This window comes from Bombina bombina, chromosome 12, assembly GCF_027579735.1.
Source record: "Bombina bombina isolate aBomBom1 chromosome 12, aBomBom1.pri, whole genome shotgun sequence".
Classification (NCBI taxonomy): Eukaryota; Metazoa; Chordata; class Amphibia; order Anura; family Bombinatoridae; genus Bombina; species Bombina bombina.
The window spans coordinates 79,399,354-79,422,400 of record NC_069510.1 but is presented as its reverse complement, the minus strand read 5'-3'; the positions used below and the strand labels follow the sequence as shown (position 1 = coordinate 79,422,400).

Below are 23,047 nucleotides of genomic sequence, written 5' to 3'. Positions count from 1 at the left end.
TTACCAATTTGTTGCTCTTCCTTTTGGCCTAGCAACAGCTCCAAGAATCTTTTCAAAGGTTCTAGGTGCCCTACTCTCTGTAATCAGAGAACAGGGTATTGCGGTGTTTCCTTATTTGGACGATATCTTGGTACTAGCTCAGTCTTTACGTTCTGCAGAATCTCACACGAATCAACTAGTGTTGTTTCTTTGGAAACATTTTTGGAGGTTCAATTTACCAAAAAGTTACTTGATTCCTCAGACACGGGTCATCTTTTTAGGCTTCCAGATAGATTCCGTGTCCATGACTCTGTCTCTAACAGACAAGAGACGTTTAAAATTGGTTGCAGCCTGCCGGCACCTTCAGTCTCAGTCATTCCCTTCAGTGGCTATGTGCATGGAAGTTTTAGGTCTCATGACTGCAGCATCGGACGCGATCCCCTTTGCTCGTTTTCACATGAGACCTCTACAGCTTTGTATGCTGAACCAATTGTGCAGGGATTATACAAAGATATCACAATTAATATCCTTAAATCCCAATGTACGACACTCTCTGACGTGGTGGATAGATCACCATCGTTTAGTTCAAGGGGCTTCTTTTGTTCGGCCAACCTGGACTGTGATCACAACAGATGCGAGTCTTTCAGGTTGAGGAGCTGTTTGGGGATCTCTGACAGCACAAGGGGTTTGGAAATCTCAAGAGGCGAGATTACCAATAAATATTTTAGAACTCCGTGCAATTCTTAGAGCTCTTCAGTTTTGGCCTTTGTTAAAGAGAGAACCGTTCATTTGTTTTCAGACAGACAATATCACAACTGTGGCATATGTCAATCATCAGGGTGGGACTCACAGTCCCCAAGCTATGAAAGAAGTATCTCGGATACTTGCTTGGGCGGAATCCAGCTCCTGTATAATCTCTGCGGTGCATATCCCTGGTGTAGACAATTGGGAGGTGGATTATCTCAGCCATCAGACTTTACATCCAGGGGAGTGGTCTCTCCATCCAGATGTGTTTTCTCAGATTGTTCAGATGTGGGGTCTTCCAGAGATAGATCTCATGGCCTCTCATCTAAACAAGAAACTTCCCAGATACCTGTCCAGGTCCAGGGATGTTCAGGCGGAAGCAGTGGATACGCTGACACTTCCTTGGTGTTATCATCCTGCTTACATTTTCCGGCCTCTAGTTCTTCTTCCAAGAGTGATCTCCAAAATCATCATTATGCAATCATTTGTGTTGCTGGTGGCTCCAGCATGGCCACACAGGTTTTGGTATGCGGATCTGGTTTGGATGTCCAGTTGCCCGCCTTGGCCACTTCCTTTAAGGCCAGACCTACTGTCTCAAGGTCCGTTTTTCCATCAGGATCTCAAATCATTAAATTTGAAGGTATGGAAATTGAACGCTTAGTACTAAGTTATAGAGGGTTTTCTGACTCAGTGATTAATACTATGTTACAAGCTTGTAAATCTGTCTCTAGAAAGATTTATTATAGAGTTTGGAAGACTTACATTTCATGGTGTTCTTCTCATAAATTCTCCTGGCATTCTTTTTAGAATTCCTAGAATTTTACAGTTTCTTCAGGATGGTTTGGATAAGGGTTTGTCTGCAAGTTCCTTGAAGGGACAAATCTCTGCTCTTTTTGTTTTGTTTCACAGAAAGATTGCTATACTTCCTGATATTCACTGTTTTGTACAGGCCTTAGTTCGTATTAAGCCTGTCATTAAATCAATTTCTCCTAATTGGAGTCTTAATTTGGTTCTGAAGGCTTTACAGGCTCCTCCATTTGAGCCTATTTATTCTTTGGACATTAAACTACTTTCTTGGAAAGTGTTGTTCCTTTTGGCTATCTCTTCTGCTAGAAGAGTTTCTGAGCTATCTGCTCTTTCTTGTGAGTCTCTTTTTCTGATTTTTCATCCGGATAAGGCAGTTTTGCGGACTTCTTTTAAATTTTTACCTAAGGATGTGAATTCTAACAACATTAATAGAGAAATTGTTGTCCCTTCCTTGTGTCCTAATCCTAAGAATTCTTTGGAAAGATCCTTACATTCTTTGGATGTGGTAAGAGCTTTGAAATATATGTGGAAGCTACTAAAGATTTCAGGAAGACTTCCAGTTTGTTTTATTTTCTGGTCCTAGGAAAGGTCAGAAGGCTTCTGCTATTTCCTTGGCTTCTTGGTTGAAACTTTTGATTCATCAAGCTTATTTGGAGTCGGGTCAGGCCCCGCCTCAGAGAATTACAGCTTATTCTACTAGATCAGTCTCCACTTTGTGGGCCTTTAAGAATGAAGCTTCAGTTGATCAGATTTGCAAAGCGGCAACTTGGTCCTCTTTGCATACATTTACTAAATTCTACCGTTTTGATGTATTTGCTTCTTCAGAAGCAGTCTTTGGTAGAGAAGTTATTCAGGCAGCTGTTTCAGTTTGATTCTTCTGCTTTTTGATTTGAGTTTTTTTCTTTTATGAGAATAAACTTATTTTTTTTGGGTTGTGTATTAATTTTTCCAGCGGAAAATGGCTGTTTTTATTTGTATCCCTCCCTCTCTAGTGACTTTTGCGTGGAGTTCCACATCTTGGGTATTGCTATCCCATACGTCACTAGCTCATGGAATTGTAATTGCCAATTACATGAAAGAAAACATAATTTATGTAAGAACTTACCTGATGAATTCATTTATTTCATATTGGCAAGAGTCCATGAGGCCCACCCTTTTTATGGTGGTTATGATTTTTTTGTATAAAGCACAATTATTTCCAAATTCCTTTGTTGATGCTTTTTACTCCTTTCTTTATCACCCCACTCCTTGGCTATTCGTTAAACTGAATTGTGGGTGTGGTGAGGGGTGTATTTATAGGCATTTTGAGGTTTGGGAAACTTTGCCCCTCCTGGTAGGATTGTATATCCCATACGTCACTAGCTCATGGACTCTTGCCAATATGAAAGAAATTAATTTATCAGGTACGTTCTTACATAAATTATGTTTTTTAGGGGAACAAAAGGAACTACATTTGCCAACTGTTATTCATGGTGGTGGATCTATTATGCTTTGGGACTTTGTGGATGCCAGTGAAACAGGAAAAATTGTAAAGTAGAGGAAAGATTCTGCTAAAATCGCTACAAAACCTGAAAGCTACTGTCCCATAGTCAGTGAAGAAACTGAATCTGAAACACTTACGAGAATGCAGTATACGACCTTTAGCAAGACGCTCAGTTTTCAGGGTAAAAAGTGGCTTTAAATCATTCCAGCAGGGAAGTATTGTCAAGCCTCTGAAGAAGCGGATTTGCCCGCGAAACACGTTGTGCCATACCAACCTCATGCTACTAGTGTTTGTATCAAGAGTTTGTATTAGTTCCAATTGATACTTTGTGTAACTTTTGCGGCTTTGCTTTACTCTACGAGTGCTGGAATCCCTCCTGTGAAAGCTGAAGTAGCAGGACCTGGACACTTTGCTCTGCTGCAGGACTTTATAAAGAGAACTCACAAAATGGCCAGTTATACCAGGATGATACCATTTATACGCACACATATCTCACATTGTTTGAGGGCACATCTTGTGAGTAGGTACCCTTGGGGGGGGGGGCTTTTTATATGTCTCTTTCAGACTTTTTACTGTGTATTAAAGATAACGCACTATTTGGAGGACCCTTGTGCGCTTCCTTTCTTTTAGATATATTCATTTTGTTCCTGTCACGTACCCTGACCAGTGTTAAATTTAGAAACCGGTCTCCTGTGGGAGGTGGATTACCACCATTTTCTGAGGACAAGATCTTCTCTTTTTGTCTTTATGGTGACTTTTTGAATACCAGACCTTCATTCTTTTAATTGTTGTTGCATTATTATATGTAATCAATATATCAGTGTGTGCAGTTATTAGTTTTTTTATCTTTGAGATATATATAATATATCAGTGTGTGCAGTTATTAGTTTTTTTATCTTTGAGATATATATATGTATATATTAGGGCTGCACGATTAGTCGCATATGCAATTTAAAACCATGATTAATTCCTGCGATTTTACAATCTGCGAGAGTACGCAATTTAAAAAAATAATAATTCTCTGTTCGTCATGAAAATGGAGGCGGAGAGGGAGGATGGGAGGCGGACCAGTTGCGGCCATGGGCCATTATTGCAGAGATTGTAGCGTGTGTGGGAGCAACAGGCCTTCATCTGGGAGTGGTGTGGCGGTGGGACATACGCTCAAAGTTGTGAGCAATAAAGTGAGTAGAGTACAAAAACTTTAAAGTGACTTTTTTTTTTTATTAACTTCTGTGACGCATAGCATTGATTACATTCCCTGTCTGGGTCAATTGTTTGTGTGCATTGTACTACCTTTACTGCACTTATACACAAATCATACTGCTGTAAAGTCAGCACTCTTCAGGTTTCTCCATGCGTACACTGCTTCATATGTTAATCGTACCACAGCTAGACTGACTTCACAAGAAAACATGACAATGTTGTTTCAGAAGTCCTAAGAACTGGCTAGTGTCTACTATGTAACCACAACACAGGCAGCAAATTTTATTTTAACTATTTTGTGGTTTGTATTTTTATGCTCCAAGAGTGTATTGGACATTGAGAAACATGTACATTAAGATTCTGTAGTCTTAAATCATTTTTTTATTTATAAGAAAATTGCGATTAAAATCGCAATCACAATTTTTTGGGTTCAAAATCGCGATTTTCATTTTTGCCCATATCACCCAGCCCTAATACACACACAAGCAGAAAATTCCAAGCATATCTTCTATAAAGTTACAGAGCAAACTATCGGCTAGATTGCGAGTTTTGCGTTATGGGTGAAAAAGCAGCGTTATGGCTTTTTTTCACTAACGCTGGTATTACGGGTTTTGCAGGTATAGCTATCCCGCACACTTTTGGCTGTAACGCAACGTAACTACCGCAGCTTTCAAAAAGTCATTTTTCAATGGGACTTCCACAGCGCTGGTATTACGAGTTTGCCTGTCCGGCCAAAAAGTGAGCGGTACAGCCTATAAATACAAAATCCATACCGTAAACTGAAAGTCAGTAGTTATGGGTTTTACGCTACAAATCTGTAACATAAAACTCATAACTAAACTGTCACAAATACTAAAGTTATTAACCCCTAAACCTAACCCTAAGTGTAACCCTAACACCCCCTAACTTTAATGTAATTAAAATAAATCTAAATAAAAATTTCAATTAATACCTAAATAATTCCTATTTGAAACTAAATACTTACCTGTAAAATACACCCTAAGCTAGCTACAATATAACTAATAGTTACATTGTAGCTATCTTAGTTTTTATTTTTATTTCACAGCTAAGTTTGTATTTATTTTAACTAGGTAAACTAGTTAGCAAATAGTTATTAACTATTTACTAACTACCTAGTTAAAATAAATACACACTTGCCTGTAAAATAAAACCTAACCTATCTTACACTAACACCTAACCTTACACTACAATTAAATAAATTACATTAATTAAATACAATTAATTAAATTACAAAAAAAAACAAAACAGTAAATTACACAAAATAAAAAAGAAATGATCAAATATTTAAGCTAATTACACCTAATCTAATAGCCCTATCAAAATAAAAAAAACCTTAGCCTAAACTAAACTGCCAATAGCCTTTAAAAGGGCCTTAGAAATTGGCTCTTTTACCTGTAAAAAAAAATACAAACAACCCCCCCCAACAGTAAAACGCACCACCCACACAACTAACCCCCCAAATAAAATCCTATCTAAAAAAACCTAAGCCCCCCATTGCCCTGAAAAGGGCATTTGGATTGGCATTGACCTTAAAAGGGCATTTAACTCTTTTTCAGCCCAAACCCTAAGCTAAAAATAAAACCCATCTAATAAACCCTTAAAAAAAACCTAACACTAACCCCCGAAGATCCACTTACAGTTTTCTCTTACATTGGTGTATCCAGTCCACGGATTCATCCTTACTTGTGGGATATTCTCAATCCCTACAGGAAGTGGCAAAGAAAGCACACAGCAGAGCTGTCCATATAGCTCCCCTCAGGCTCCGCCCCCCCAGTCATTCTCTTTGCCGCTCTAACTAGTAGCATCTCCACAGGGGTGGTAAAGAGTATGTGGTGTTAGTTGTAGTTTTTTATTTCTTCTATCAAGAGTTTGTTATTTTAAAATAGTGCCGGCTTGTACTATTTACTCTGAAGCAGAAAGTGATGAAGATTTCTGCTGAGAGGAATATGATTTTAGCACCAGTAACTAAAATTCATTGCTGTTCCCACGCAGGACTGTTGAGTACAGGAAAACTTCAGTTGGGGGAACAGTTTGCAGGCTTAACTGCTTTAAGGTATGTTTCAGTCATTTTTTTCTAGTCAAGACTTAGTAATGCTAGAAGACTGACAGAATCCCCATGTGGGAAAGGTAAGCCATATTCTGAGACTTAGTATAGAAGGAAGGCTTATTTGTAAGGGCTCAAAACACTGGTGGACACTGTTAAGGGGCAATCGATTATTTTTTAAGATAATCTGACATTATACAAGTTTTATATTGCATTTATAACACTTTTTGGGGTTTTATTCCGCATGGCATATATTTAGACACCTATTTTGGCTTGGTAAGGCCCCACAAACTCCTGAGGGAAGATGGAGGGGGCCTGAATTTCGCGCCTCAGTTGCGCAGTTGTTTTTACAAACAGCTTCATGCAGATGCTTGTGAAGGGTCCAAAGATTACTTGAGGACTTCAGAGAGGTTTATTTTCGATCAAAACTAATCCCCAAGGAAGGTAGGACACAGCAAAGGCTGTGGCATGGTTAATTTGCTCCGGTTTGGGCAGTAGGGGGTTAATTGACTTGAAATTTACTGTGCAATCATTTCAAAGCATTAGGATCATATGGTGAAAATTTCATAAAGATCGGATGATTTTTGGAGGTTTAGTAAAAAAGTATGCGCTTTTTATTATTTAAAGGCACAGTACTGTTTTTTCAAAAATTGTATTTTACTGTATTTGAGTGCTGTCTAAGTCTGTTTAACATGTCTGAACCTACAGATAGACCTTGTTTTATGTGTTTAAAAGCCATGGCGGTCCCCCCTTTTACATTTGTGTTTAAAGTGTGCTAACATATCCAAACATTTTAAAGACCATGCAGTGACACTTAAAAATGTGGCCCAAGATGATTCTTTAACGGAAGGTAATGAGGATAGCCCTCCTTCCTCTCCCCATGTGTCGACACCAGTTACGCCCGCGCAAGCGATGCCTAGTATCTCTAGCGCATTGGCCCCTATTACATTGCAACAATTAGCAACAGTCATGGATAATTCCCTTGCATTTCTATCCAAACTGCCTGTTTTTCCTAAAAGCGTGATAGCTCAGTTTTAAGAACAGAGGATAAGCAATCAGAAGTTTTGGATAATTTATCTGTTGTACCCTCACAACCCTCTGACGTGGCGGTGAGGGATGTACTGTCTGAGGGAGAAATTTGTGACGCAGGTAAAATTTCTCAGCGGGCAGAATCAGATTTCTTAGCGTTTAAATTTAAGCTGGAACACCTCCGCGTACTGCTTAAGGAGGTTTTAGCTACGTTGGTTGATTGTGACCCTATGGTGGTCCCAGAATAATTGTGTAAAATGGACAAGTTTTTAGAAGTCCCTGTATACACTGATGCGTTTCCGATCCCTAAGAGGGTGGCGAATATTGTGACTAGGGAGTGGGAGAGACCAGGCGTACCTTTTGTTCCCCCCCTATCTTTAAGAAAATGTTCCCCATAACTGACCCCAGGCGGGACGCGTGGCAGGCGGTCCCTAAGGTAGAGGGAGCAGTTTCAACACTAGCTAAGCGCACAACTATACCAATAGATGACAGTTGTGTTTTCAAAGATCCTATGGATAACAAATTAGAAGGGTTACTAAAGAAAATATTTGTTCAACAAGGTATCCTTCTTCAACCAATTGCCTGCATTATTCCTCTAACTACTGCAGCGGCTTTTTGGTTGAGGCGCTGGAGGAGTCGCTCCAGAGGGAGTCTTCATATGACGAAGTCATGGATAGAATTCATGCTCTAAAGCTGGTTAATTCTTTCATTACAGATGCCGCTTTACAATTAACTAAATTAGCGGTGAAAAATTCTGGTTTGGCCATTGTGACGCGAAGAGCGCTCTGGCTCAAATCATGGTCGGCTGATGTGTCGCCCAAAACAAAATTACTTAAATATCAGGAAAGGGCCATGCCCTTCCACAAGATAGACCTTTTAAGGCTAATTTGCGCTCCTTTCGCAACTTCAGGAGCGGACCTGCTTCAACCTCTGCATCCGCAAAGCAAGAGGGTAATGCTTCCCAGCCCAAAGCAACCTGGAAGCCTTTGCAGGGCTGGAACAAGGGTAAACAGGCCAAGAAGCCTGCTGCTGCTACCAAGACAGCATGAAAGGGTAGCCCCCGCTCCGGGACCAGATCTAGTAGGGGGCAGACTTTCTCTCTTGCTCACGCTTGGGCAAGAGATGTTCCAGATCCCTGGGCATTAGAAATTGTTGCTCAAGGGCATCTTCTAGAATTCGAAGACTCTCCCCCAAGGGGAAGGTTCCACATTCTCGTTTGTCTTCAGACCAGACAAAGAAACAGGCGTTCTTATGCTGTGTAGAAGATCTTCTAAAGATGGGAGTGATACACCCAGTTCCAACTGCAGAGCAAGGACTGGGTTTTTACTCAAACCTGTTTGTAGTTCCCAAAAAGGAAGGAACTTTCAGGCCAATTCTGGATTTAAAAATTCTAAACAAATTCCTCAGAGTTCCACTATTCAAAATGGAAACCATTCGGACAATCTTCCATTGATCCAGGAAGATCAATATATGATTACCGTGGATTTAAAGGATGCGTACCTACATATTCCTATCCACAGAGATCACCATCAGTTCCTAAGGTTCGCCTTTCTGGACAAGAATTTTCACAAAGGTGCTAGGGTCCATTCTAGCGGTACTAAGACCGCGGGGCATTGCAGTAGCACCTTATCTGGACGACATATTAATTCTGACGTCTTTTCAAAGAGCTAAGGCTCATACAGAAATAGTTCTGGCCTTTCTAAGGTCTCACGGGTGGAAGATGAACGTCGAAAAAAGTTCTCTGTCCCTGCTCACAAGGGTTCCCTTCCTGGGAACGCTAATAGACTCGGTAAAGATGAAAATATTTCTGACGGAGGTCAGGAAGTTAAAACTTTTAACTACTTGCCGAGCTCTTCATTCTGTTCCTCTGCCTTCTGTGACTCAGTGCATGGAGGTAATAGGGTTAATGGTTGCGGCAATGGACGTTGTTCCCTTTGCCAGAATTAATCTCAGACCACTGCAGCTGTGCATGCTCAAACTGTGGAATGGGGATTATGCAGATTGTCTCCTTAGAATGAGAAAACCAGAGATTATCTTCTCTGGTGGTTGTCTCAGGATCACCTGTCTCAGGGAATGTGCTTCCGCAGACCAGAGTGGATCTTTGTCACGACCGATTCCAGTCTGTTAGGCTGGGGTGCGGTCTGGGACTCCCTGAAAGCTCAGGGCCTATGGTCTCGGGAAGAGTCTCTTCTCCCGATAAACATTTTGGAACTGAGAGCGATATTCAACACGCTCCAGGCATAGCCTAAACTAGCGGAGGCCAGGTTCATCAGGTTTCAGTCGGACAACATCACGACTGTAGCGTACATCTATCATCAGGGAGGAACAAAGAGTTCCCTAGCGATGAAGGAAGTATCCAAGATCATCAAATGGGCGGAGGATCACTCCTGCCACCTATCTGCAATTCACATCCCAGGAATAGACAACTGGGAGGCGGATTTTCTGTGTCGTCAGACCTTTCACCCGGAGGAGTGGGAACTCCTTCCGGAGGTTTTTACTCAGCTTACCCAGCTATGGGGTATTACAGAGTTGGATCTGATGGCGTTCCGTCAGAACTCCAAACTTTCTCTTTACGGATCCAGGTCCAGGGACCCCAAGGCGGCATTGATAGATGCTCTAGTAGCGCCTTGGTCCTTCAATCTGGCTTTTGTTTTTCCACCGTTTCCCCTTCTCCCTCGTCTGGTAGCCAGAATCAATCAGGAGAAGGCTTTGGTAATTTGGATAGTGCCTGCGTGGCCACGCAGGACTTGGTATGCAGACCTAGTGGACATGTCATCTGTTCCACCATGGACAATGCCATCGAGGCAGGATCATCTAATTCAAGGTCCATTCAAGCATCCAAATCTAGTTCTCTGCAGCTGACTGCTTGGAGATTGAACGCTTAATTCTATTTAAGCGTGGGTTCTCTGGATCAGTTATAGATACTTTGATCCAGGCTAGAAAACCTGTCACCAGGAACATTTACTATAAGATATGGCGGAAATATCTTTGTTGGTGTGAATCCAAGGGTTACTCGTGCAGTAAGATTAGGATTCCTAGGATTTTGTCATTTCTCCAAGAAGGATTGGAGAAAGGATTGTCAGCTAGTTCCTTAAAGGGACAGATATCTGCTCTATCTATTCTGTTTCACAGGCGTCTGGCGGAAGTACCAGATGTTCAAGCGTTTGCATAGGCTTTAGTCAGAATTAAGCCTGTCTATAAACCTGTGGCTCCTCCATGGAGTCTAAATTTAGTTCTTCTGCCCTTCAAGGGGTTCCATCTGAACCTTTATATTCCATAGATATTAAGTGATTATCTTGGAAAGTTACAGAATTTTCTGCTTTGCAGTGTAATTCACCCTATCAGGTGTTTCATTCAGATAAGGTTGTTTTGCGTACAAAACCTGGTTTCCTTCCGAAAGTGGTTTCTAATTAGAATATTAAACAGGAAATCATTGTTCCTTCTCTGTGTCCTAATTCAGTTTCTAAGAAGGAACGGCTGTTACACAATCTTGATGTGGAACGGCTGTTACACAATCTTCATGTGGTTCGTGCTTTAAAATTCTATTTAAAAGCAACTAAGGATTTCAGACACACGTCATCCTTGTTTGTTGTCTATTCTGGTAAGAGAAGTCAAAAAGCTATCGCTTCCTCTCTTTCCTTTTGGCTGTAAAGCATTATCCGATTGACTCACGAGACTGCTGGACAGCAGCTTCCTGAACGAATTACAGCTCTTTCCACCAGAGCTGTGGCTTCCACATGGGCTTTCAAGAATGAGGCTTCTGTTGAACAGATTTGTAAAGCAGCGACTTGGTCTTCACTGCATACTTTTGCCAAATTTTACAAATTTGATACTTTTTGCTTCTTCGTAGGCTATTTTTTTGGGAGAAAGGTTTTGCAAGTAGTGGTGCCTTCCGTTTAGGTTACCTGACTTGTTCCCTCCCTTCATTCGTGTCCTAAAGCTTAGGATGGATGTCCGGTCTTCAAAAACAGAATTTATGCTTACCTGATAAATTTCTTTCTCTTACGGTGTATCCAGTCCACGTCCCGCCCTGGCAATTAAGTCAGGTTCAAATGTATTTTTTATAAAACTACAGTCACCACTGCACACTATGGTTCTCCTTTTTCTCCTAACCGTCAGTCGAATGACTGGGGGGGGCAGAGCCTGAGGGGAGCTATATGGACAGCTCTGCTGTGTGCTCTCTTTGCCACTTTCTGTAGGGATTGAGAATATCCCACAAGTAAGGATGAATCCGTGGACTGGATACACCGTAAGAGAAAGAAATTTATCAGGTAAGCATAAATTCTGTTTTTGAAGACCGGACATCCATCCTAATCGAAGACGGCAGAAGTCCTCATCGAAGATGGCAGAAGTCTTCATTCCAGCAGGCCGAAGTCTTCATCCAAGCCGGCAGAAGTCTGCATCCAGACATCATCTTCTATCTTCATCCATCCGGCGCAGAGCGGCTCCATCTTCAAGACATCCGGCGCGGAGCATCCTCTTCTGACGACGGCTAACGACGAATGAAGGTTCCTTTAAGGGATGTCATCCAAGATGGCGTCCCTTGAATTCCGATTGGCTGATAGAATTCTATCAGCCAATCGGAATTAAAGTTGAAAAAATCCTATTTTCTGATGCAATCAGCCAATAGGATTGAGCTTCAATCCTATTGGCTGTTCCAATCAGCCAATAGAATGCGAGCTCAATCCTATTGGCTGATTGGATCATTCAATAGGATTGAAGCTAAATCCTATTGACTGATTGCATCAGCCAATAGGATTTTTTCACCTTTAATTCCGATTGGCTGATAGAATTCTATCAGCCAAGCGGAATTCAAGGGACGCCATCTTGGATGACGTCCCTTAAAGGAACCTTCATTCTTCGTTAGCTGTCGTCAGAAGAGGATGCTCCGCGCCGGATGTCTTGAAGATGGAGCCGCTCCGCGCCGGATGGATGAAGATAGAAGATGCCGTCGATGAAGATTTCTGCCGGCTTGGACGAAGACTTCGGCCCGCTTGGATGAAGACTTCTGCCGGCTTCGATGAGGACTTCTGCTGCTTCGCTGAGGATGGATGTCCGGTCTTCAAAAACTGTAAGTGGATCTTCGGGGGTTAGTTTTAGGTTTTGTAAGGGTTTATTGGGTGGGTTTTATTTTTAGCTTAGGGTTTGGGCTGAAAAAGAGTTAAAGGCCCTTTCAAGGGCAATGCCCATCCTAATGCCCTTTTGGGGGTTTGGTTGTGTGGATGGTGGGTTGTACTGTTGGGAGGTTGTTTGTATTTTCTTTTTTTACAGGTAAAAGAGCTTTTTTTAGTTTTAGTCTAGGCTAGGGTTTTTTTATTTTTGGGGGACTTTTTTATTTTAATAGGGCTATTAGATTAGATGTAATTAGTTTAAATATTTGATAATTTCTTTTTTTATTTTGTGTAATTTAGTGTTTGTTTGTTTTTGTAATTTAGTTAATTGTAATTTAATGTAATTTATTTAATTGTAGTATAAGGTTAGGTGTTGGTGTAACTCAGGTTAGGTTTTATTTTACAGGTAACTTTGTATTTATTTTAACTAGGTAGCTAGTAAATAGTTAATAACTATTTACTAACTAGTCTACCTAGTTAAAATAAATACAAACTTAGCTGTGAAATAAAAATTAAACCCAAGATAGCTACAATGTAACTGTAAAATTGTTTTTCCATAAATGTATTTTAAATGACTTGTTATACCAACTGCAGAGTATAAAATATTTGAGAAATTGCATTTTCGGGTTTATTTGTGTATCTGAAGTAGCTGGTTTTGTGCTTTGAAACCACAGCCTATTACAATGGGTTGAGCTTCAGGTAATATCAGATCTCATTATGTTATCACTTTTATGTACGCAGACTTGATTCCTTATCTTATATTTGTCTGGAACACCAAAGCTCAATACATAGAGAGAACAATGGAAAATTATTATTTTATTACTTAACTATCCTGCATCCCACTGGGAGTGTAATCTCTTATGCTGGCTGTGTTTACTTAGGCTTGTCAATAGTGTATACGCCAGTATCAAAACTTTCAGTATAGGTTGGGAAACCACAAGCTAAATCAGCTATTTCAAATGCTGAAATATGAGTAAAGGAGCTACTTGCAACCAATTTAATACACTCTAGCAGGTAAAAAGGATCATTGGGAATAATTTAAAGGCGAGAAAGTTTTTGGGTGAACTGTCCCTTTAATGATAGTAATTTTTATTTAGATTTATTTTAATTATATTAAAGTTAGTGGGGGTTAGGGTTAGACTTAGGGTTAGGTTTAGGGGTTTATAACTTTAGTATAGTGGCGGCGATGGGGCGGAAGATTAGGGGTTAATAAGTGTAGGTAGGTAGCAACGACATTGGGGCAGCAGATTAGGGGTTAATAAGTGTAGGTAGGTAGCAACGACATTGGGGGCAGCAGATTAGGGGTTAATAAGTGTAATGTAAGTGTCGGCGATGTAGGGGCGGCAGAGTAGGGGTTAATAAGCATAGGTAGGTGGTGGCGGGGGCTGCAGATTAGGGGTTAATAAGTGTAGGTAGGTGGCGGCAGATTAGGGGTGTTTAGACTCGGGGTTTATGTTAGGGTGTTAGGTGTAAACATAAATTTTGTTTCCCCATAGGAATCAATGTTGCTGCGTTGCGGAGCTTTACGCTCCTTTATTGCAGGTGTTATCCTTTTTTTTTTAGCCGGCTTTCCCCATTGATGTCTATGGGGAAATCGTGCACGAGCACGTAAAACCAGCTCAAAGCAGCGCTGGTATTTGGGTGCGGCATGGAGCGCAATTTTGCTCAACGCTCACATATTGCCTGCTAACGCCGGGTTTTGCGGGGACAATAACTTGCAAGTTAGCACCGAGCCGCTCATAACGCAAAACTCGTAATCTAGCCGTATGAAAGCAACAAATACCAATGTCAGCAATGTACATTAAAGTTTTATAGCTAGAAAAACAAACAAAAAAAGTGCTATTTTTACATGACCATGTCCTTAAAAATGTTTGTTTTTTTTCCTATTAAAAACTGGTTATTTCAAAAGGAAAATGTAACCAGATATTAAATTCTATTAGCTACGTAACTATGCAGTACTATGTAGCTCTTTATTTTAAATGTGTTAATAAAAGAGTTGGACTAATCCTCATAAATTATGATGTCATTACGAAGACAATTTCCCAGGCCCATAAAGTTGTTTCAGTTGCTAATATATAAGGCAATTTAGCTATAGTAGCCAGAGGGAAGATTTCTGAGCAAAACCTAGGGCCTATAAAGCTAATGTTGGTGACACAGGACGGACTGGCTACAGAGCAACCAACAATAAAGAGGCTACTCAGTCCTAAAATAGAAATTCTAATTCACTAAACTGTTTAGAGAGCACACTGAGGGACACCAAGCACAAAACTAAATTCTTCATTAAATATTTATACATAGCAATATACTTTGTAATGTACTGTTAGATACAAATTGTGCCTACTTTACTGTAATTTAATTCTGTAATTTTTTATTTTTTTAACTTTTAACTGAATTCATAGATTGCCATCAATTTTGCAGCTATCGAACTCTGTGCAACATTCTAATCTACCCAATCTTGTACATGTATACTATGCATGCATAAAACTTTAAAGAGACAGGTAAACTGTATAATTTGGAACAAATAGTACACTGTCCCTTTAATCTTTTGTGATTGCCAGAAAAAATGGAATACTTGCTGTTTTATTAGTTAGCAGGGTGAAAACTTCTGTATTTTTTAACAGAATTTTGAAAGTAGTTCAGTACAGAACATCTGATAGGAATGAGTAATACCACAAGATGTGGAAAAAAAATACTCATCAAGGCCTTATGCATTTCAGAATTGTGTATGTGGAGTACAGAGCAGAAGAGAAATCATTACATTTTGTGGTAATATATTGTATATTCTATATTAAACTATGAAAAAAAACACCTTTGTATAAGGAAAGAATGTAATATTTAAAAATAAATAAATATATATATATATTAGGGCTGCATAATTAATCACGTATGCAATTTAAAAATGTATTGACGCAAACATTTCTGAAAGTGCACCACGGAAAATAGCTCAGATAGTGAATTACAAGTGCACTTTTACTCTACTGTCTGATTTATTTTCCATGATGCACATTCTGAAATGTTTTAAAACCCTTCAACAAGACTTTCTTTTAAAGAAGAGGCTTCGTTTTGGAAAGATATTTTTTTCTGATGTATGGGAAGTTCATATGTTAATCATACCACAGTTAGAATGACTGCCCAAGAAAACATGACAATGTTGTGTCAGAAGACCTAATAACTGGCTAGTTACTACTATGTAACCACAGCACAGGCAGCTAATTTTATTTTAACTATTTTGTGGTTTGTATTTTTATGCTCCAAGAGTGTATTGGACATTGAGAAACATGTACATTAAGATTCTGTAGTGTTAAATATTTTTTTTTATTGAAAAGTTAAGGTGTTATAGTCATTTATAAGAAAATCGCGATTAAAATCGCAATCACATTTTTTTGGATTCAAAATCACGATTTTCATTTTTGCCCATATCGCCCAGCCGTAATATATATATATATATATATATATATATATATATATATATATAAAAATATATATATATATATATATATATATATATATATATATATATAAAGTCCCAAGTGGATTCCGCACTCACTATTACAGACCAACATCCGGGGTGCACTTTAAATATTAGCATAAACGATTAGGAAGAAAGGCACTCTCCGTATAATATTCAGTAAAAAAACTTTTACTACTGTGTGAACATTTTCTTATGTTGCACTTTTAAATAACCACAATCATGTTTGTGCAACCTATGCGTGTTTTTCAACTTTTTCAGCTCCATTGAAGCCTACAGGGGAATGCGATTTTGCGTTTGCGCCTTCTCAACATCCATTTGTTACTGCGACTTTGTGAACACGAGGACTCAGACTTTTTCATTTCAAGTCGTAATACGAACGCAAATCTCCAAGCGCAAAAAAAAAATACCTCTAGCAGTTTTAACGCTTAAACACAAGTGCAAACTACCGCTCCACTAGTAATCTGGCCCATTGTGGGTGGCAATTTCCACAGATGCCAGCCTGTTAGATTGAAGGTGCAGTCACTTTGGTCTCCCCAGGAGGCAAGGTTATCCATAAATTCTACATTTTCAGGACTCTCTAGAGTTGGCCAAACTTTAGACAGGAATCTAAATTGTGGAGGAACTCAGTTCTTTAGCAATGAGAGAAGTGTCCCACATCATCAGTTGGGCAGAATGTTATCATTGCATAATTTCTTCCGTTCACATTCTGGGTGTGAACTAATGAGAGGCAGACATTCTCAGTCTCTAGTCTCTTCACCCAGGGAATTTTCAAACAGATAGTGAGACATTGAAGTCTGCCAGAGTTAGATCTCATGGCCTCTCGCTTGAATTGCAAACTGCCTCAGTGTTGTTCCTGATCTCAGGACCTTTGGACGAGTCTGATAGATGCCCTAGTGGTTCCCTGGTTGTTCATTCTGATTTACATTTTTATCCAGAGTGATAGCTAGAATCAAGCAGGAACAAGCCTTAGCAATTCTGATTGCTGCTGTGTTGCCTAGCAGGATTTGGTTTGAGGATCTGATTCAGATATCCTTTTGCTTGCCTTGGAGTATTTGTTTTTATCAAGATTTAAAAATTCTGAATTTGATGTTATAGCAATTTTAACTTTTAGTGCTGTCTAAGAGAGTTTTTTTCTAGCAATGTTATTTACACTTTGATTCAGCTAGGAAACCTATTACTAGATGTATTTATCATTAGGTCTGGAAAACCGTTTTTGCTTGGTTTGCTCGCAAAAGTTACCACTGGATTTTTTTTCAGAATTCCCTTGAGTTCCTGCAGGAGGATCTAAATGAGGGTTTGGCAGACAGTTAACTGAAGGGTCAGATTTCGGCTGTCTCTATTTTGTTTCATAAGAAAATTGCTCAGGCAATCAGCTTGAAGTAGTATATAGAAAACAAATTATAGGATGATACTAAACCAAAGTATATTTTTTTTAAAGGGATAGGAAAGTCAAAATTGAACTTGCATGATTCCGGTAGAGCATGTCATTTTAAGACACTTTTAAATGAACTATTGTTTTCAAATGTGCTTTGTTCTCTTGGTATCCCTTGTTGAAAAAGAATACACACATATCATACACTAGTGGGAGCTTTTGCTAATTGGTGCCTGCACACATGTCTCTTGTGATTGGCTGACTAGATTTGTTCATATTGCTGCCAGTAATGCAATGCTGTCCCTTCAGCAAAGAATAACCAGACAATGAAGCAAATTTGAAAATGGAAGTAAATTGGAAAGTTGTTTACATTGTTCTATCCAAACCATGAAATAAAATGTTAGGGTTTCCTGTCCCTCTAACTCCATCTTTAAGGTCCAGTATTGACTGAACACATAATTCTAACTTCCTTTCTATACTCAGAATATACTCAGTACTAATACATTTTACCTTTCGATTATTTTGCTTGTATAAATGAGTACCGTATGGGATTTTTTTGCTAAACCATTGTAATCTCACTATTTTGATTATTTTAGGTATATCTATATACAAATAAACTTGCCTATTTCCTTAAAAATGTGTGATTTGCTGCATAATTTTCTTTCTGACTTCTAAATGTCAAGTAAATGTATTGCCCATGAGGTATAAAACCTTTATTTATTTTTCAGACAATGAAGCTGCTTCAGGTGAGGGAGCATCGCAGGGAAGTAAGTATTTTAATTTCTTCTATTTACTCTATTTCTTGTTTTTTCAGAAAAAATTAAACAAAACTTGTTTGTGCTACAAAAATGACTGTAAATGGGCAGAATGATTTATGAATATCTGTGAACATGAAAAAGCCCAGCCATCCACATCCCTTTTTTGACTGTTTAAAATTCACTTACCAGAGACCTTTCTTTTTATAAGATCTGGATTTTACCTGCCTAAACATAAAAAAACGATCTCACTTCCTCCTGAGAGAAGCAGAAATGAGGATCTGGTTTAATGTCTGAAGTAAAATGGATTGGTTTATTTTTGTAAAAAAGCTTTGCAAAAAAAGATGTATTTCAGCAAACTTGAATATTGTATAGAAGCCTTTAATTAATAGTATTTCCTTCCTAAGATAGGGAGAGTCCACGGCTTCATTCCTTACTGTTGGGAAATACAACACCTGGCCACCAGGAGGAGGCAAAGATACCCCAGCCAAAGGCTTAAATATCCCTCCCACTTCCTCATTACCCCAGTCATTATTTGCCTTTCATCACGTTAGGAGGTGACAGAGAAGTGTCAGAAGATTCAGAGAGTCCTGAAAAAGGGTATCTGTCCTTCGAGATAGGACTGGAGTTTTAAGTAGTCAAGTCACAGTGTGGCTCCTTTATACCTTGATAGGATCTAGGGTTAATATCCTCTGAAGGGGGTTTATTGAACAGTGCTGCTTTGTGTGATTTTTTTTCCTGGGCTGATAGACTGTGTGTTTTTGGCTGGAACAAACAGGTTTCACTTTTAAGTTTCACTTTCGTTTTTGAAAGTGTTGCACAGCTCCTATTACTTGCTGTACTTGTAATAACAGGAGAAGTCTTGCACTCCATGTGACGGGTGTGGTCTATGTTCATTTCCTCCATTCCGGTTGAGACTTGAAGCTGAGGAGAGCGTTTCCTCTTTTAACTGTCTGGGTTTAGGAGATGGTGAGTGCCCCAGCTATTGGGAGTATAAAGGTGCAGTTTTCTATAATAAAAAACATTTTTATTTGTGTCCTTCTGTGGGTATAACCTGAGCTATGGAGGACTCTGACATGTTATAAGATACTCCTTCTGTACTAAATTATACCTGTTTATATTTTGAGGAGGCCGTGGTTTTCCCGCCCACTCAATTATGTTCCACATGCCTTAACACCGTTATAAAGTCTAAGACGGGAGACAAGCCTGCTAAGGTTCTTAGTCACTCTGAGTCTTCTACCTCTCAGGATTCAGCGTCCCGTGAGATTACTACCCTTGCTACATTATCCACTCCACATGCAGTTCCCTGTAGCACATCTAATCCTCCATCCGGAGGGGGCTTTCTTCCTGCAGACTGTGCCAGGCAGTTACAAACTGCGGTGTCTGCGGCCCTCAGTGCATTACCTCGCTCTAACAAACGCAAGAGAAAGGTTAAACATAGCTCTCCTAACCCAGAGTCATCTAAATATTTATCGGATTTAGCTATTATGTCCCAGTTATCCGATGATGAGTTAACCTCTGTAGCTTCAGAGGTTGAACTTTCTAGATCGGAGTCCTTAGCGTCTAAGCCTCCTGCTGTGGAGGAACCGATTTAAAATTGAGCACTTGCGTTTTTTATTAAAGGAGATTCTGTCTACGTTAGAGGTTCTAGAGGCCGCGCTGCCTGAAGAACCTATGATACCTAAATTAGACAGGAAAGTTTAGGAAGACAGGAAAGTTCCTTTGACTTTTCCTGTGCCGGTTAAGATGGCGAACATTATTAAGAACGAATGGGAAAGAATTGGTTCTTCCTTTTCCCCCTCGTCTACTTTTAAAAAGTTGTTCCCAGTCCCGGACTCTCAACTGGACTTGTGGGGCTCCATTCCTAAGGTTGATTGTGCTATCTCTATGCTTGCTAAACATACTACTATACCTCTTGAGGATAGTTCTAAGTTCAGAGAGCCGATGGATAAGAAAATGGAAACCTTTCTGAGAAAGATGTTTCAACATACGGAATTTTTGTTTCAAACGGGGCTGCAGTTGCTGTGGTTGCCTGAGCGGCTACCTACTGGTGCAACTCTTTGTCGGAAGTCATTGAGATGAAGTCTCCCCTTGGGGATATTGAAGACAGAATGAAATCTCTGAGAATTGCTAATTATTTTATCTGTGATGCGAACATGCAAATTATTTGCCTAAATGCAAAGGCCTCTGGCTTTGTGGTCCTAGCCCACCGGGCGCTCTGGTTGAAGTTGTCATGTTCTGTCTCAGGATATCATGTGAGAGCCTCATTGTCTGGAACAGTTGCTTTAAAGGAAGATTAGTAGAAGCCATACTGATTGAAAATGAAAACAAATTTATTTAAACAACAAAATACTTTGTTTAAGCAAATACTTGCAGAATATTTAAATATGCTACTCAGGTATGTTAAGACCACATACAGCAGGAGTGAAAATAAAGAAAACTAGTAAGCAGAGATGCAGATTCAAAAAGGAAAGTCTTTCTCTTGGTAATAACTGAAATGTAAGATTTGCACAAGGCAGAAAACAACTTGTAAACAGGTAGCAGGTTTAAAGGTAAAGTCTTTCTCCTTGTAATTGCTGAGTCCAGGAATTGCACAAGGCAGGAAACAACTTGCAAACTGGTAACAGGTTTAAAGGAAAAGTCTCTCTCCTTGTAATTGCTGAGTGCAGGAATTGCACAATGCAACAAACAACTTGCAAACTGGTAACAGGTTTAAAGGTAAAGTCTCTCTCCTTGAAATTGCTGAGTGCAGGAATTGCACAATGCAGGAAACAACTTGCAAACTGGTAACAGGTTTAAAGGTAAAGTCTCTCTCCTTGTAATTGCTGAGTGCAGGAAATGCACAAGGCAGGAAACAAACTTGAAGATTGGTAACAGGTTTAAAGGTAAAGGCTTTCTCCTGGTAATACCTTGTAAACAGGTGCAAAGGAAATCTTTCTCCAAAGAAATACAGGAAACAGGTTCTGACTTGACAAAACAGATCCAATGTGAAGACACTAATGCAGACTAAAAGCCATCCTTAAATAGGGAGGTTTTGCACAGGGTTGGTTCTGATTAATTCCAGAATTGAGAACACCTTTGTGTTGCACAGGTGTAATAACAAGTAAGGCAAATAGTTATTTATCAGATCTTTTAAGATCCATGCTATTGCTAGAACTGGCTGTGGCTCAACATGTAAGCAAACAGAAATAGCAATCACAGAGCCACAGGTTCAAATCCCCATACAGCCCTTCTTAGCAGAATGCCTCCCAGACCTTTTCTTTTTCTTTTTAGTCTGGAGGCTTGGTTCATGACAGAAGTCTTGGTCTGCAGATATGACTTCTAAGTCCAGACTCCTTTCTCTTCCCTTTGAAGGGAAAGATTTTATTTGATCCAGGCCTGGACTCCATTTCTCCAACATAGGTGTGTCCGGTCCACGGCGTCATCCTTACTTGTGGGATATTCTCCTCCCCAACAGGAAATGGCAAAGAGCCCAGCAAAGCTGGCCATATAGTCCCTCCCAGGCTCCGCCTACCCCAGTCATTCTCTTTGCCGTTGCACAGGCAACATCTCCACGGAGATGGCAAAGAGTTTTTTTGGTGTTTGGCCCTGACTTGAAAGAGATTATTTCAGACATCACTGGGGGAAAGGGCCACGCCCTTCCTCAGGATAGGTCTTTTAAGGCTAAAAATAAGCCAAATTTTTGTCCCTTTCGCAGAAACGGACCAGCCTCAAATTCTACACCCTCTAAGTAAGAGGGTAATACTTCTCAAACCAAGCCAGCCTGGAGACCGATGCAAGGCTGGAACAAGGGTAAGCAGGCCAAGAAACCTGCCACTGCTACCAAAACAGCGTGAAGTGTTGGCCCCCGATCCGGGACCGGATCTGGTGGGGGGCAGACTTTCTCTCTTTGCTCAGGCTTGGGCAAGAGATATTCAGGATCCTTGGGCGCTAGAAATAGTTTCTCAAGGTTATCTCCTGGAATTCAGGGAACTACCCCCAAGGGGAAGGTTCCACAGGTCTCAATTATATTCGAACCAAATAAAAAGACAGGCATTCTTACATTGTGTAGAAGACCTGTCAAGAATGGGAGTGATTCATCCTGTTCCATTAGGAGAACAAGGGATGGGGTTTTACTCCAACCTGTTCATAGTTCCCAAAAAAGAGGGAACATTCAGACCAATTTTAGATCTCAAGATTCTAAACAAGTTTCTAAGGGTTTCATCGTTCAAAATGGAAACCATTCGAACGATCCTTCCTACCATCCAGGAAGGTCAATTCATGACCACGGTGGATTTAAAGGATGCGTACCTACATATTCCTATCCACAAGGAACATCTTCGGTTCCTAAGGTTCGCCTTTCTGGACAAGCATTACCAGTTTGTGGCACTTCCATTCGGATTAGCCACTGCTCCAAGGATTTTCACAAAGGTACTAGGGTCCCTTCTAGCGGTGCTAAGACCAAGGGGCATTGCAGTAGTACCTTACTTGGACGACATCCTGATTCAAGTGTCGTCTCTGTCAAAAGCAAGGGCTCATACGGACATTGTCCTAGCCTTTCTCAGATCTCACAGGTGGAAAGTGAACATAGAAAAAAGTTCTCTGTCCCCGTCAACAAGAGTTCCCTTCTTGGGAACAATAATAGTTTCCTTAGAAATTAAGATTTTTCTGACAGAGGCCAGAAAATCAAACTTCTAAGCTCTTGTCAGGTACTTCATTCTGTTCTCCTTCCTTCCATAGCGCAGTGCATGGAAGTAATAGGTTTGATGGTTGCGGCAATGGACATAGTTCCTTTTGCACTAATTCATCTAAGACCATTACAACTGTGCATGCTCAGACTGTGGAATGGGGATTATACAGACTTGTCTCCGACGATTCAAGTAGATCAAAGGACCAGAGATTCACTCCGTTGGTGGCTGACCCTGGACAACCTGTCACAGGGAATGAGCTTCCGCAGACCAGAGTGGGTCATTGTCACGACCGACGCCAGTCTGGTGGGCTGGGGCGCGGTCTGGGAACCCCTGAAAGCTCAGGGTCTATGGTCTCGG

The 23,047-nt window shown here is 40.1% G+C and overlaps 1 protein-coding gene across 5 annotated transcripts in view; it reads left to right on the top strand.

Annotated features, from left to right (window-relative positions):
• The window catches only part of ZNF618 (zinc finger protein 618), a 692,337-nt gene that overhangs the window by 414,305 nt on the left and 254,985 nt on the right, over positions 1–23,047 (top strand). For all 5 annotated transcript variants that reach the window (XM_053696021.1, XM_053696019.1, XM_053696018.1 and 2 more), the window contains exon 5: positions 17,994–18,032. In XM_053696021.1, the coding sequence (XP_053551996.1) occupies positions 17,994–18,032 (39 nt within the window). The remainder of the gene's footprint in view (positions 1–17,993; positions 18,033–23,047) is intronic.